This window comes from Cololabis saira, chromosome 14 (genome assembly GCF_033807715.1).
Source record: "Cololabis saira isolate AMF1-May2022 chromosome 14, fColSai1.1, whole genome shotgun sequence".
In the NCBI taxonomy this organism is placed as follows: domain Eukaryota; kingdom Metazoa; phylum Chordata; class Actinopteri; order Beloniformes; family Belonidae; genus Cololabis; species Cololabis saira.
The window spans coordinates 36,077,929-36,095,746 of NC_084600.1; the positions used below are offsets into that span (position 1 = coordinate 36,077,929).

At 42.7% G+C, this 17,818-nt stretch overlaps 1 protein-coding gene across 4 annotated transcripts in view; it reads right to left on the bottom strand.

The window, feature by feature from the left end:
- The window catches only part of larp1 (La ribonucleoprotein 1, translational regulator), a 71,790-nt gene extending 54,807 nt beyond the window's left edge, over positions 1-16,983 (bottom strand). For all 4 annotated transcript variants that reach the window (XM_061740563.1, XM_061740560.1, XM_061740561.1 and 1 more), the window contains exon 1: positions 16,407-16,983. In XM_061740563.1, coding sequence (XP_061596547.1) covers positions 16,407-16,707 — 301 coding nt within the window. In that variant the 5' untranslated portion in view covers positions 16,708-16,983. The remainder of the gene's footprint in view (positions 1-16,406) is intronic.
- Positions 16,984-17,818: the final 835 nt, after the last annotated feature.

Here is a 17,818-nt window from a genome sequence, read left to right on the forward strand (position 1 = left end):
AGTCGTGCAGTCAGCAGCACATTCAGCACGCTTTCCCAGAAGATTTTCTTTGTGCGTTTAAATGCCGAGCAGAACTTTGACCAATGCAAACAATGACTCACAGAAGTCATCGTCTCCACTTTTCTCATTTATAAACTACTTTGATCCCAGAGATTTCCTGCAGGCAACCACTAACCCAAGGTTTTCATGCCAGTGCTATTATTGGAATCAATATTTAACAATTAACATCCGAAATATTTTGGAAAGCTAACAAATTGTGCACCCTGTGATGGAAAAAAACAAACACAAAAAAAGATTTAAAAAAAAAATCTGCAAAATAAAAAAAAAAGTCTACTTTGCAAACATTTTCCCAGCAGGGCCTTTCTTCATGGTCCAACTGGAAAACAGAGACCAGTCTGACTGACACGTAAGGTTTGACAGCTGTTATCCCAGCGTCATATGCCAGACTCGACCAACGCTGATAACTCAAGGACAACTCAAGTGTGTGGGTGTTTTAGAGACACGGCCAAATTATAGAGGTTTTGCATCAGAGGGCAAAGAGCATTAACAGAATTTTTTAAACAGTTATGGCCACTAAGAACAAAGCAATTAAATGCTTTCTTGTTGCTAGAACCATTACCTCCCTTGGGACAAGCCTTTAAAGCTGCGACAACAAGGGATGGTATTAAACTTTGTAGGTGGTGTTTGCAGGCTGACATGTTCTCGAAGAGCATAACTTTGAGAAAATTGGGATCATTTAATTACATTTTGATCACACCATGGACGACCGCCCACCGGCACAGGACTGAGGATGAGCAGTTGCAGAAGAACTATAAATTAATTGTATGATTTAACTCAACCAGCCAGTAAAAATATATTTTTATTTTTAGACTTTTAGTCTTTAAAAGCATCATAGTACTGGAGCTCCACAGCCTGGTGATGCTCTGAACTTATGGGCGTTATCCCAAGTGTTTTGGTGCGCTACCCTATGAGCGGCATGTACTCTCAGCCACGTCAAAGACATGGTTTTCGTTATTTGTGTCATCATAGGGCTGAACAATTATTTAATAATGATATAAATAGAAACAATTAAGTGATTCAGTAACGATGATGTGACTCAATATTTTGGTATACACCATTTAGAGCAGTGATTCTTAACCATAGGGCCGCGGCCCAATGTTGGGCCGCGAGCGCCATCTAGTGGGCCGCAAAAAAAAATTCAGTTTTGTAAGTGTGGGCCGCGGGGGCCGCGGGACTGCATAGCAACTCCCGACCAAATGAGGAGAAGACACTCAGCTAGCTGTACGTGTAATAGTAAGAGAAATGGTGTGTTTTTACAGAAAAAAATCCTTTATTTTGCACAGAGTAGGTTTAGATCCGCCAGGATCAGGGATCCTACGGCGTAGGGTCTGCGTCGATTTACGCGGAACCATAATTCAGGCTTAAGGCGGACGTAATTGAAGCCACCATGAGAAGGGGGAAGGGGGGCGTGATTTGCCAGTGATTGCCCGGCGGCGGCTCCGTGGGGCTCGCTGCCGAGAAGGAGACGAGACTCCCGGGGGAGCTGCCCCGCAGAGGCGGGCCGGAGAGCCGGAGGAGCCGCCCGACTGAGCGGGAGCCGACGCGTCCCCGCGGCCGCGGAGCCCGCTGCCGCTCGGGCGGCGGCGGGTTCCGTCGTTACTGCTGAAGGATGGTAGATGCGTGGGCTGAAGTGTCTGCTGGACTGGACTGTTGTTGCAAAAGCATCGGAAAGTGACTGGGCTGCAGCGCGGAGAGCTGCGGGCTCGGATGAAGCCCGACACGTTGAGTCCTGACAACTGATTAATTTAATATCTTAAATAAAATAAATCTTAAAACACCCATGTTTGAGTCCAGATACAGCTGTGAGGCAGCTTTCTCCACAATGAACATAATTAAAACTAAATAGCCTATCGTTCCAGGTTCACCAGCAGCACCTTCACATGAGAACCTGACACCATCCAGCCCAGATTTAAAGTCCTGACAGGAGAAAGCTCAGTTATCTCACTGAACAACAGAAAGTGGGGGCATAAGATTATAAGAGGGGAAGAAAGAGAAACTGCAAAACTGTTCAATTGTTAAGATGTGTTTATATTCATTTAGTATAAAAATGTGTTGAGACAATTAAAAAAGAAAAGGGGAAATACAAACTGCTGGTAGAGAAATAAAATAAGATAGCATTTGAAAAATAAAATAAAATCAATTTTATTATAAGAGAAAAAAATATGTGTAATTCAAGTTACACGCGTTAAGTGGCAAATATTTTTGAAATGTACTTTTTTAATATAACAGTCAGATGCAGATGTTGATACAACTATGAGGCTACTTGAATATATACACAATATATATATATATATATATATATATATATATATATATATATATATATATATATATATATAAAATGATGTTCTGGACCTTCGCTTGAGTAAATCTTCTTTAAATGGACCTCTTAAAGTTTTAGTTGAATACCCCTGCTATACAATTTTAATATTTAATGGGCCCCGGGCCACTCTGTACTGAAAAAATTGGGCCCCAAGGTCAGAAAGGTTAAGAACCCCTGATTTAGAGCATCCATCACTGATGCAATGACGCAGGCTACACCACAGCTCGCAGCAGGGTGGTGGCGACCAGCAGCGGTAACTGAGTAGCCTACAAATCTAGATGTACCGCTAACAAATCAAAATCTGCTTCGGAGGCATGAAAAATCCTAAACTGCTTTATAGACGCACTAAAACAAAACAGCGCCTGCGGTAATTTCAACTGTGAGCTAAACCCTTATTGTTTATTAAGATGACATCCCCAAGATGTAATGTCTTTTCTTTTTAGGGTTATGTGTCTTTTTTGGTATTAACGGTCTCTCTTTCCCAGTCAGAAACTCAACATCATGTGGAGACCAGAGAAATTCCCATGAGTGCGTCAGACTACACCAGCGGTACAACCTGCTCCAAATCCCACAGAGTACTGCAGCTGAAAACTACCGATACTCACCGCCACGTCGCTCTGAACTGATAAACCCAATCATGGTGTTGGGAAACCGGCCCAATCTGCACCAGATGCTGTTTATTTGATTTTTTTCCATTTCTCATTCACAATCATGAGCACCCCACACACACACACACACTCCCATGTCTGTTGTACAATGACTCTAGGGCCACGTTTTCTTTGACAGATTTACTCAACTGTGGCAAGTTTTGTATTGTGGCTTTTTCCGTCTGCGTATGTGGGGGAAACGTAACACTACATAGCAATCAGAATGCTTTCAGAAGCCAATTGAACAAAAACAAATTCATTACAAACATTTGAATCTTTCTGCCTCTCTGAGAAAGTCTGAGCAGTTGTTTTGTCTGATGGATCACTTCCCTGAGATTGACTGAGGAGATACGATCACCTTTAAAATCGCAGTTAAACTACATTGATGACTGTGATGCATAACCCAGTATCTAACAGCTTCCTGCAGTCTGATGGTCTTAGATGCAGGACAGAGAAGTGTGACAACAGCAGAGGGAAGCCTTTCTCTGGAAACCAAATATGGAGGACAGAGCACAGACCGCCTGCCTCCTGCTCTCACACACTTCCAAAGACTCTCCTTGGCGTCACATGATCAGTTGGATGACATCAGCTCTTTCAGAGTGTAAAGCCTAGACAGCAACTCCCTGGGTACACTTATTTATTTTATTTTTTTATATTTATTTTTATCCCGTTTTTTTTTTTTTTTTTTTTTTTTTTCCATTTTACCACCCAGTGCTCCTACCTAAGTGACAGTCCTGGGCATTGCTCCCTCTACCAACCCCAAGAGGGCCCTGCACTGAGCTCAGGTCTCCTCCTTAAGGCTGAATTATGGTTCTGCGTCAAAACGACGCCGTGCCTACGGCGTGTGGTTTTTGTACACGCAGAGGACACGCCGTCACATGCGCCGTCAGTGACGTGCACCTCCCGAAAATTGTAACTACGCGTCGAGGAGACGCCGACCACACGCAGACAGAGAGGGCTGTGATTGGTTCGTTTGAAAGCAACGCATTTCCGGTTTGAATCAGTAGTGAACTTCCAGGGCTCTTTTCTTCGTTTATGTGTGATTTTTTTTTGTTTTTTGCACAATAGTTGTCTCTTTGATTTACTGTGACCGGAAAAAGTCGGATAAACCATTCAGAAAAAGATCGCTAACTAGTGGCCGCGGGGGGTACTGCACCGCAACCAAATGGAGAGACGGAGAAGTCTGAACAGTTCGTGACGGCGTCACGGGTGCGCCGTGTGCTCTGCGTGTGTGTGACGCAGAAGCATACTCAGCCCTTTAACCTGAGGAGGGAGCAGGCCGCATCTTTTCACCAGACAGGGTGGGGCTTCTCTGGACCGACGTAGCACGTGGAAGGATCACGTTATTCCGGCCAGATCCTTCCCACCTCATCTGGTGCCCTGGCTGGCCAGAGGGGGCATGTATAGCCCAGGACTGTTGCATGTTTTTGTGAGGGTAGCTCACACTAGCTACCCAAAGAAACACGGGGAGAACATGCAAACTCCACACAGAAAGGCCCTTTCGCCAACCCCACCCAGGGTGTGGGCACTGAAGTCATGGGGGAACTAACACGCACTTCAGTGCCCACAGCGTCCCCGGCGGGAATTGAACCCAGGACCTTCTTGCTGTGAGACGGCTGCACTACCTGCTGTGCCCCCTCCCTGGGTACACTTATGGTGCTTTGGCCAAGTAGATAGTAGATACTTTTTCTGTACCTATTCTGCCGAGGTTCTAAGCGTGCTGAGTCGGCCCTGTATCTGACGTCATCACACTACAGGCCGCCGATTGGTCGGGGGCCGGGGCCGTCAGACGTTTGAATCAGGAAGCGGGATATCAGCCCGGCTCGTGGCGATTTTATTCAACAGGCATTGGCAGCGCAAACGTCTGTTTCGTGATCCAACGAAATACTGTACTGATCTGAGGTGCAGATGTTCATAAACCTGGTGCTGAGGAGGGAATTAAAAGGGGATGCAGACGGGCGATAAGGAACGATCAGATCTACCAGGAGCTCTGTCACTTCGCCGCCGCTCGCGGCTCCAGCTGATTTCTCGTCAGCGCCGACACAAAACAAATAAAAGCTTTGCCGCTTGAAACTTCTTTCACTCTAATTTTTTAAACTTTATATCGAACACAAGTCACAGACCAAGCAGCCCATACATATCATCTCCTCCATGTTCTACATCTTTAGTGTTGTTGTCTTCTCAGTTTAGATCACACAATCGAATACGTCACAGCAGCTTCGCTCCAACCCGCCCACTTCTCATCTGGGTGTTTAAAAACAAACGAGGACGAGGCGAGTGGAGGCGGGACGAGGCGTGCCGAGTCAAGGCGCGCTGAGTAGGTATTAGTGGAAAAGCGCCATTAGCTTTACTAACAGCCTCCACTGAACTAACACCAAGCCAGGTCGAGTAACAGGTGAGTGACCTGGAAGCTCAACTGATCTAAATTGTTATCCAATGCCACCAGCCTCGACGCTCAACTCAAACTGGATAAGCTCTCCAGAGCCCTCGACGAGTCTGCCACTACACAAGCATTCAACTAATCCTCTTGGGTTGATCAAAACACTGCCCGAGCTGCTTTTTTTACCTATTTACAGAGGACAAATATGCCGGCTCATGTATTTTAAGTCTCAATGGGATACTATGTTAGTTTCCCATTAGTGTAAACATCTTAAAAAGGTTCCACTCTTGAACACCAGCCTGAGCTCCGACAAACCTCAATCCCTCTTGCCCGTGAAAACAGCAGCGCACACTAAGACTGCTTATCTTCCTGACTTTAAGGTGTACTCACGTTTAGTTTTTCTTCTAGCACCGACATGTCTAGATCTTGATGCTCTGCATTTTCTTGCCATTGCTTCACAGTAAATGCCTCTCCCTGCTCTTTCAGAAAGACGTACAAATTGGTCGATGGTAGGAATATAAATGGGTAAAGTAAAAGTGAAACCAAACCCCATAAGGGTTTAATATAATCAACAGGTGACTTTTACAAGCCATGGCTCATCGCCAGCACGGCTGCAGGTGCATCAAGTCAAACTATGTGCCCAACCATTGACATAACTTACAGAATGGTTAATTTCAGAACTGAACCAGCAACCTTTGGATATAAAAGACAACCACTTCATGTCCTGAGCCTCAGCACAGCTGACCCCAGACGACAACCCCCATCTACCTACAGTACTAAGTGTCGAGGTCATGACCCAAATAGTAATGTGTGTTAATACAATTCTTACTCCAGAGACTTTTTTTTTCTCTCTCAAAAGCACAGGCGGTATTAGACTGGCAACAGCAAAGACACAAACAGTCCACACCCAAATCCTTACCGAGGGACGTCCCATTATCACCAAGTCCAGACAACACTGAGGCCGATAAAAGCAACCCAAGTCGGACACGGAGTCCTGTGAAACAGCTGACAGTGTGCGAGATGAGTGGGTGTGTGGGGTATGGGAGGGAGGGGTTGGGGTAGAGGAAGTGGCATAAGAACAAACATGCTATGGTGCTCTCAGGTCTTCTTGAAACTTGGCGATTTTCTGACAGCAAGAAGTAAAAAACATTCAATTATACAAATGGAGGGGATGAAAATGCACGAAGAATTAAAATGTTGAAAGTGATATGTTATAATTATATTATATTATATTACAGAAGTTCCGATACCACATTTTTTTCCTCTGATATCGATTCAGGCACCTGGGCTTTGGGTATCAGGCGATAAAAAGTATTGTTCACAGTGTGTTATTTCGCATTTTTATTTAATCTAATAACGACTTAAACCTTTTTCTTTTCCAAATCTATGACATAAAGATCAGCTACAGAGTTTTATTTCTGCCCTGGGAAACAGTGATACGGTATCAGATGTTCAGCATTTCCAGTGACCAACTGAGCTCGATAATCCAGGACAACCAATCGTACAGTTTTGTTCATTATACGTTACAAAAAAGTGTGTTCGCAAGTCTCAAAGTCAGCGCGTACTTTTAAAATTTCTGCGTTGGTGTTGTATGCAATCCAAGTACCGCAAAGCAATTCGTAGCCAAAACCCTAGGGGGTGCTGAACTTTGAAAAGATCTTTTGTGAGTGTTTGCGTCTTTCCTGCTGGTTTTGCTTTTCCATTAGAGGGAGCTACCTCGCAAACGAAAGATAAGTCTGGATCTGTATGCCCTTTGAACAAGCCTAGCAGTAGGGACAAAGCAGAAAGGCAGAGTGCCATAAATGAAGCACTACAGAGGACCAATCACGGCCCTTGCAACCTGTGTTGCAGCAAAGTGATAGCTTCGATTGGACGGAAAAGCATAAATCAGGTTTAAGGTTAGAAACTAGAAACCTCCTTTCTATATCCAACCATTGTTTTTGTGCAAAACAGTCCACGATTGTTCCTCTTATCACCAACGTGAAAATGATGTGCAATTCTTCTTCATGATCGTCTGGCTAAGCTGCACCCAAGCAGTGAAACATCTCCCAACGCGACTCCCATCCACCGAAAATGTAGCGCCTCGGTGAAGCCTAGCGTTAGGGCGATGGACCCGAGCAGCAATCTGGCAAGATGTCATGGTAAATCCCTGGAGCTAGCCATTTAAAAAAAAAAAACAACAACAACAACAACAACAACAACTCGGTACCAGCTCAGCAAGATCGAAAGTAATTGCAGCATGTGCTCACTGAAGTGATTTATTGCTCAAAAATGTAAACTTTACAGCGTGACTGAGTGCAAAAGTTTTGATAACGAGATAACGTGCATATTTTACAGCCATACATATGATAAGAGTTTCACTAACAACTCAGACTTTTATAAACTAAAAATAAATAAATTAAAAAACTCAAAAGCTTTCCCAGTGCTGTTAAAACACCCTGTTATAATTTACTCTGGAAAATTGATATCTGCCAAAACGTAGTAACTGTACAAGAATGCAATATATTTAGAAAGGAGGACCACGCATTAACTGTATTGTTTCATTTTAGATGCATAATAAATCACGTAAAAAGCAACCATAGCATGGCTTAGGAATTTGAGCAATTGTTTGCCATGTCAGTGGTTTGGTCCCTGACGCCCTAGTCCACATTTCAAAGTGCCAAGTCTATGGATGTGTGGGGGGGTAAATGTTGTGTTTAGTGTAAACACGCTTTGAGTAGACAAGAGCAGGAAAGGACTACATAGATGTAGTCCGTTTACGCCCCATCTACAATTAAAAGTAGCCCTGAACAGACCTTACCAGGGAGGCTGGGGAGTGTAATCCCTCCACGGTTGGAGCACACCTGCCGGTCCCCCTTCCTAAGTAGGGGGACCGCCACCCCAGTTTGCCACCCCAGAGGCACCGTCACTGATGCCCAGGCGTGTCAACCAAGAAAGCCCCACGCATTTATCCAAAAACAACTTCTCAGTCCTGGAGGGAAGCTATGACCTGCACAAACTAGTCACACACCTCCTGTTAACTACAATCAACAACTTTTTGCTGCATTTCTATTGTACCTGGGACACATCTACACAGTACAACTACAGTAAAAGTATCGTTTCTGGTGTCAAGCGAAGAATATGACCAAATGTTGTAGCTGCCTGCAACTCGTTCCCCTGCTGCTTACGTTGTGTGTGGAAGACAAGCAACACAACGCAGCTAAGACTGCTGAACAGCTTCAGCGCTGTTTATGCCGGGGCCTCAAATCAGTAAATGTGGGAGTCGAAATCAAACAATTGTGGTCCACAAACAAATCCTTACTGTCGTTAAGTAGCCTAAACTCTCCCAACATCTGTCATTGCTAGTCATGGACACACACCCTCTTGTTTTCCTGCATCACCTCATCTTCTCCTCTTCCTCATCAACGCAACTAAAGCCAGAGCTTTTCACAGACATGCAGAAAGGTACAACATGCATTCTTACCGGCAACTAGAGAGAGTGGTTCCTAGAAAGGCTGTTTGCGCACCTAGCAACCAGCACCCAACATGGGAGGGATTTGCATGTCTGCATCCTGACCCCGCCTGCACCCAACGCTTGCAGCAAGCAGTGCTGATGCATCCATTCCTATCTGAACCCTTTAACACAGTTGTAGGTCATCTTGAGCTCTGCATGAGGTAAACACTCGTTCAACAATCATTTAAGTTTATCTGAATTAAATCTTTGAGTCATTTTAGACCATGGTTTCACTTTTATTCACAAATAACGTGTTTCTTAAACTAGTCTTTCCTTTGTTGCTTCAAAATGTCAAAAAAATTAGGATGTACTGAAACATTAGCCCCTTTTACATTGGCGAATACCCCGTGTTTAAAGCGTTTATGCACGTTATCTAGCATGTCGCATGCCCTTTTTACATTTACCAACATGCCGCCCCACGAATAACTCCCCTCCGAGGGTAGTCTTAACCGGGGGTCAGGTCTAATGTACACAGCACTAATGCGGGGTGGCGGGTCGTGGGAGGGATTTGTTTATCATGCAACCCGAGTACAACCTCCCAGAGAAGTTTAAAAGAAATTAATTAACAACATATATTATTACTTTATAAAATGAGGAAACAGCTGATGAGTGTAACAACAGCAGCAGGACGTCACAGGTAGGGGTTATATTTGCAAAATGAGTAACTGGGGAGACGAGAATATCCGCGAGCTGATCGCCTCCGAGATGAGGACACCATAAACCGGGGTATCTCCGGAACCACAAAGGACGGTCCATTGTTTGAACAAATGGACACAAAGATGACAAACCAGGGTTTTGTAAAAAGCAAAACACGGCCAAAAAAAAAAAAACACTCATCCCGATGTTCATCCATCCTCCTTTTAAAAATGACCCCTGTTTGACGGCATATGAATCTTGCTGATGTAGGGACAATACGTCCTTCTACACCCCCATGCAGGTTATGTTATGTTTCGCGGGGCTGGTGAGACTAAAAGAAATGCCAGAATGTACTGAATTCTCATTACATGACAAGTCAGGCCAAATTTAACCTTTGAACACGATTTACTTGTAAAAACAGATTAGAAGTAGTTGGACTTCATTGGGATTCTGTTGGACTGAATTGGATTGTGTTTACTTGGATTGGAGTGAGCCCGTTTGCTTTATACATAAAGCATCTTGAGATGACTGGTTACAAATTTTGCCTATAAAACAAATGGAATTGAAATATATTTAAGTATTTTCAGCACTAATATCTATGTTACGCCATTCAGAGAAATGATTATACAACGATTCAACTCAAATACAAAAGTCATGCTTAAAGACTCATTTTCAAACTTCAGTTACTGGATATATAGAAACTTCATTTTTAAAATACTTTACACATCTTATAAGTTTTCTTTATAAAATAAAATGTTATTTTGTGTCTCAGGTACAGGTACATGCCAGCTACTAAATAAACGTATCCCTATAAAAAAAAACACACCAATGAGTGCCATTAATGACGATTATTTTTAGAACATTGCTAACTTATATTGACAACCAATCAATATTCATCCAATAATATTAAGATTGTAATGGGATCCGTTCTCCTAGAAATATCAGGTATTATCTACATAAATCATGGAAGATCTTAAAATCCCTTCATTGCGTCATGGCACCTCATCCATCCTCCTCACTCACATCCTCGCATTGCGGCAGTATAATGAGCGCTGGACCAGCAAGGTGACATTTAATCGTAATGAAAAGCACCCAACACCTGTAAAGCTTTATTCACACTGGACCTCATCGCCTGGATCTGCAGCATTAATCTGACAGTCATGCCATTTGGATGCAAAGTATTTTCAGCCTAACACTTTGTTTTTTTGTTTTATTTTATTTTCCTGTCAAGCCCCAGCAGCAGGACAGGAAACTCACTTGCTTAGCTAAAGTGGCTGCACTCAGCTTGCAGTTGAAGCTAATTTAGAGCACTGGACAGTGATCAAGCTCTGATTCACTCAGTAACATCTTGTTTACAAGCAACCGCTTTTTGCTACTTCCACAACTCCCATTACACTCCAAAAAAACAACGCTATTGTTCAACAGGCCTAGTCTGCAACAGTTAAAACATGCACAAAGCATGTGTTTTGGCACAAAACTGAATAGTGATTCCACTGAAAGCCATCTTCAGTCCTACATTTGGCCCAGTAATGATGATTTCAGATCAGATTTTGCCTGGTGATTGGGGAAGTCAGCAGACAGCCCAGGAACTAGACAGGAGCCACTGAGCCTCAACAACAAGAATCCACTAAGCTGTAAATTATACACCTACACACTTCCTACGACTATGGCAGCCATCACTGAGACCAAACAGAAGCCTTTCTCCTCAAGATCACTCTTTCAAATCTATACATTGAAAATGTATCCTGTCAATCCATGAATGACATCACATTTATCATCTCACTTCGCTTAACTGAGGAGCTCAACCTCAGCGAATAAACAAAGTAAGAGAAAGACTATCAGCCTTCGGCTGCATACTAAGCAGGGCCCAATGTAATTAAATATTATGGTGGGCATGTGTGGTTTTATGCAGTTGTAGCCGTAAAGAGAAACATTTACGAGTGGCATTTCAAGCACGGTAAAATGAGATTACATAGATGCTCCAGCTTGCAATTCATTCATATTCTAAAACAACATGACCAAAAATAATTTATCAAAGACAAAAGGAGATTCAATACCTCATGTATGAGATTTATAATCTGAAATATGTTTATGAATTGAGAATAAAATATGCTAATACTATTAATGAGGTGGGACATTGTTTGAACGCAATAGCAAGGCCTTGAGAAAACTGAAACATGAAGAATAACAAATGTAAACTCAAAAAGGACATCTACAACAAGACTATGACCAGAAGATTGGGTAAACCGACATGGCAGAAATATCTAGAGGAAAAAAAGAAAAAACTGCAAACTACTAAGACAAAGATTATCAAACAAACCAAATCAATATTTCTCAACTAGTATTTGGTCTGGTTATCTCAGGTGAATGTTGTAATACATTTTAGTTTCATATTTTGCAGTCTCATATTTTATCTCATAATAAATCCTCACATCTGCACTTAAGCAATCAAACGGTTTAACGTTCTGAAACAGCATCTACTTCTGCTGTGTTCAAGTAAAACCAGTTTAAAAACAAGTGTAGCTCAAAGTTTACAGTCACATGATGATCAGGTTTTGATGTAAAAGCATTGATTTGAGATGTCAATATTTTAACTTTTCTTCACTGGTTTGTTTCGTGATATCTGGATGTGCTACAAGTGGACATCCTGTCATCCGCAGTTTTATCTTTATTTTTTCACCTTCTATGCAGGTACGTGAACCTGTCTGCTTTAAATTTACTCTTTCATGCTGGAGTGTGTGTTTAACCAGGTTTCTGCTGACTGCATGGCAAATTAGCCTTTCAGAATGGCATTTAAATTGGAATATAGAAGTTAATATAGATATTTTTTAAGAAATTAACATTTGGTAGTGAAAACAATGCTACGTCTCTTATTATACAGTAAGTAGTTTAAAGTTATGTTAGGCACCAAAACAACGCAAATCAAAACAGTTTTGACTAGTCAACAGTTAACGGGAAAATGTCAACTAACCTAAGTTGAAATAAAAAGCTTTTTTAAGGTTGACAAAACTAACAAAAATTAGATTTTATTTAAATGACAGTGTGGATATGGTCTCTTTTAAATGTCCAGGGCTGAAAATAGCAATGTATTCCATTGTACAAACTCGTTCTCACTAAATAAATTCCTTCGATTGACATCGTTTTGGTCCCTGAAGGTAGCTTACACTCCTTAACGCCTTATAGACTTGGGGTTGTTGTTGTTTCAGTTCCAACATTTCCTTTTAATCCATCCATATTCGAACATTATCTGTTGTTCGCCTTCAAAAATTGGAGTAAAGTGTCAAGCTTTGGAATTTATCTACAGTCACTTCCACAGAAGTTTCTTGACGGAACGTTTTCCTCGGATATTCATTTTGCATGTGAATGACCCACAGGCAGAACATCGGGTGGGTAGTAACAAGCACATCAAAAATACCCCTGTCGTTCCAACATGCTGTCAATCACAAAGGCAACAGGGCAAAATATCAGTGTAGTCAGGCCTTAAAAGTGCTGTGTGTAAGGGGTTGTTGGCAGTTTAATAAATATCCAAAACTGCACCAGGTTAAAAAACAATCCATAATCTAAATATAAAAAAACAACAGGTCTCAAAGTGTTGTGGGATATCAAAAAGAGCATTGATGAAATACAACTAAAAATAGAGAGCAATGTATCCCACTAATGACAGATACTGCTGGTGTTTCTGGTCTTGTACTTTATACATAGTCCCTGCAGACTTGCCTCTCAGCCGGCTGTACATTGTCGCTTCATTTTCATGGAAGATGGCTCCTTCTGATCAAAACTCGGCTGAAGGTACTGTACCACGTTCAGAACAACGGATCGCTTTTTGATCCCTATCGAGAAGAAATTCTGATGAAAATCTGCTAACTGACTCAAGGGTCGATAGTTTGTGGGTCAGGGAGAAAAGCTTCAGTGCTGTGAGTACTGTCCAAGCCTACATGTGACTGGTTGGTCAAAACCAGCACCCGTTTCACAGTGACTCACCAGAACCCCTGATTGTGACTGTGTACAGCCCCCGTTTGCCCACTTCCTTGTTTATCCGCTGGATGCTTAAAAAGGACACTATAGGAAACAGTCTATAAAACGTTTGGAGAAAAAATAGTTGGTCACCATCAAGTCGATCCGTCTACTTGATGGATGAATCCCATTAAAGTTAGTTAAGTTCATGCCACACACAGAAACTTTACAGCTGTGATGTCTTAGTGTCAAAGGAAAACTAGAAAAGGTTTGAAAGCACTCTGCGAACAGAAAACAAACAAGAGTACACCATCTGCATTTAAACAACTTGGGTCATTAAATACAAAAAAAAAAAAAGAAAAAGCCTGCCCACCACCAACTCCCAGTTAGATCACAGAGCTGCTTCATCTTATGTGACTGACATTCAGGAAGATCCTGGACACAAATGTACACTGACGTCTTACAACACAGCTTGCTTATGAGAAAAAAGCCAAACAGCTGTCAGGCAATAGTTATAAACCAGGTTGCATTGCCACTGAGCAAGTTTTCCTCTTCTTTCCCCTCCACACAGCCCTAAAAATGGCTCAAAATAATCAATGTGCCTGTGATTTCAGCAGCCAGTCCGAGCTGTGATATAAGCTCAACTGAGCCCCTTCACGAGATCATGTCGTGGTGAATTGTAATATTAGATAGACAGATAGATAGTTCTTTATTGTCATAACTTATGTACAACGAAATTAAAAGTGCTCTCCAGTCAGCGCATCATATATAAAAAAATAAAATAACTGAAAATAATCCAATAAACAACAACAAATAAAATATATATATCTCCAGACACATTCACCCTTCCACATCAACACACGGACCCCACAAGAACCTTCATCAGCACACAATCATTTTTGTTATTGTTATTGCATATTAGCTTCTGTTTTTGTTAAGAGTGGTTATTGCTGTTGGATAAAAACTGTGTTTGAGTCTGTCCTTGTTTGTGAGTCTGTATCTCCTCCTAGGGTTGCCACCTTTCAGAAATAGAAATAAGGGACGCCCCGATTTCAGCAGCGCAGGAGCCAAAAAAAAGGACACCCCCAAAACTTCTAAAATGCATAGAAATGTATTTATTTTCTATGAAAAAACAAAACGCTTTGATTTAAAGTGCTTTAATAGCATTGAACCTGCATGACTGTCCAGACAGCCAACCATACTAGCAACTGAAATAGCCTCTTATGATACTGTATGTCCACATCAGCCAAGATGTAGAATAAAGCTACAGGTGAAGAATATGGTGTAAAAGTTAGTTTAATTCAATAATTCAACTTAAAATGTGAAACTAATACATGTATATTACATAGTCTCATTACAGGCAAAGCAAGCTATGTTATGCCTTTATTTGTTACAATTTTGATGATTTAATAATATATTCTAATTGTATGAGATTTTTTATTTGGGGTTTTCATAAACTGTGAGCCATAATCGCCAAAATTATAACAAATAATGGCTTGAAATATCTCACTTTGCATGTAGTGGGAAATAATGCATTTGTTTCACCTTAAGTTGAATTTACTACAAATGAAGTTTGGCAATATATTCAAATTTTCAGACCTTCACCTGTATATTATGACATCAATAAATAAGAGCATAATATGTGTCTGTATTGGTTCAATACGGAACAATTCCGTATTTTAAGGGACGGGTGGCAAACCTGCCTAGAGCCACTAAAGAAGGGCAGGTTTTGACCCTGTTAACTAGCTCATGCTAACTGGGACTAACAGCTTGAACAAACATGCCGGGGCTGCATTTGCTCTGACAATAACAACACGTCATGACAGTCGGCCGTTTAAGCCAGAAACACCCAGTTCGGCCCAGATCGGACCCCTCAAACCGGTTCCCAGCCCCGGATTGTGTGGGAGTCCGGGCTAGCAGGCTAGCAGCAGCGGCCATGCCTTCTGCATGGGGAACACGTGGAGTGAACACGTGACGTCTCACAACAAACCTGCTGCTTTTATGCGATAAACGCAAAGATGGCTCGTTTTACACCACGATTTTAGTGTCTGAAACGGAGTTTCGGGGGGGGACTGAGAAAATGACACGGTTTAAATTTAAAACACCGAAATTTGAGACTAGGGAGGGAGGCGGCCACGTTGGAGCTGCGCCGGCGCCTGCATGGGCCTAGGCCGAGGGGAGGCATTGTTAGCTCGGGGAGGCCAGGCCAGACACACGGCCTCATGCACCGGCCTCATGCACCACCCTCAACCCACGAGCATATTTGCTCCCCTTCAACATCTGCAGAGCATCTGCTAAGAATTAATGACAATAATCAAAAAAGAGGGGTGTCTGCAGCCCCTAACATGGTGTACAGAAAACATGCAATTCATGGTGACATTGGTGAATTTAAGGCGTCCTATTAAAATACAGGTATAATAACAACTGGGATTAAGGATGACACCAGCAAAACCAGTCCAAAACCAGACAAAAAGCACTAAACAGCCTTAAAACTAAACTGTAGGTGAAACACTGTAGTGTTTTTACAGGGTGTGATCACTTTGCCCCAGGAATAGCTTTCATTTTAATGGATGGGAGGGAAGGGGGGGTATTTAACTCCAAATATAACAGAATGTATCCAGTCTGCAGGGATAGTGGAGACTGATTTTGTGTTTTCTTTTGTTAAATAGTTGTTATGAGTGATCCACCAAGCGACCACACCTGGGTGGAGAGTGAAGTTACGTTACGGTGACGCAGAGCCTACGGCGTAGGGTACGCGGCGACGCACACCGCACGATGTGCGTCGCCGCGTACCCTACGCCGTAGGCGACGGCGTAGCCTCTGCGTCGATTTAACTGACAGTCAGCAGATCAGCGTGCAGGAGGAGGGAGCGGGCTGTGATGGAGTTTAATGGTGGTTTAAGGGGGTACAGACCGTGGTGTGCTTGTCCGTTCACGCTGACCACCGTCACGGCGCTCATCTTCCTGGTCCAGGGGTTCACCTTGGGCGGGGGGGCTTCAGCAAACCCCGGCTTGCCTTTAACCTCGTCCTCGTGTAGTTTCTCTCCGCTGTCAGCGCCGTCGTCCTCGGCCGGAGCTCCGGAGCCGCTACCGGGGCTCGCCTTCCCCCCGGCCCCGTCCCCCTGCTCCTCCTCCCCCGGGGCTCCTCGCACCGCCTCGCCTCGCTCCTCCAGAGGGTTTCCGCCGGGCAGGAGAGCCTCCACCTGAGTGGCCATTTCCCCAGCGCCGTCTTTCTTTCCTTTCCCCCCCTCCGCTCAGGATCACCAGTCCTCCCTTTACTCTCCCCCCCCCCCGGGCTGCGATTCCACTACGATTTTTTGGAGAAATGTGGAGGTAGAAACGGCGGCGTCTGCTGCTCCTCTGTAGCCGCGGGACCAGACGAGCTTCGGTCCCGGAGGAGTTAAAAAAAATAAATAAAATAACGCGTCCGAGGGCCTGTTTGGATTATCCCCTTATCTCCAGCACTAGCAGCAATATGGATGATCCCCACCACGCGATACCGGGGGCGCGCACGCACGGGGATGGGGGCGTAGCCACGTAAACGGCGGGGACGCGCTTCGAGGTCAGGGCGACGTGCTGCGTTCAAAGGCTGCTCGTACAAACAAAACATCATCACAATATCGGATTTTGTAGGCAGTTAGACATTTATTTTTTTTCAATTATTTCATTCACGACATGTATTATATACGGAATGAATTGGGGCCAGGCAAGAGAAAAAAAAATTTGAGAATGGAAGATTTTTTTTTATTGTGCACTTCGAGAAAAAAGACGAAATGTCGAGAAAAAAGTCGAAATGTCGAGATTAATGTTGAAATACAATTTTGAGAAAAAGTCGAAATTTCGTGAATAAAGTAAAATTTCGCCTTTTTTCTCAACATTTCGACTTTTTTCTCCAAATTTCAACTTTTTTCTCCACATTTCGACTTTTTTCTTAAAATGTCGACTTTTTTCTTAAAATTTCGACTTTTTTCTCAACATTTCGACTTTTTTTCTCAACATTTCGACTTTTTTCTCAACATTTCGTCTTTTTTCTCGACATTTCGACTTTTTTCTCAACATTTCGACTTTTTTCTCCACATTTAGACTTTTTTCTTAAAATTTCGACTTTTTTCTTAATATTTCGACTTTTTTCTCAACATTTCGAATTTGTTCTCGACATTTCGATTTTTTTTCAAAATTTTGACTATTTTCTCGAAATTGTACTTCAACATTAATCTCGATATTTCGACTTTTTTCTCAACATTTCGACTTTTCTCTCAACATTTCGCCTTCTCAACATTTCGACTTTTTTCTCGAAATTGTACTTCAACATTAATCTCGACATTT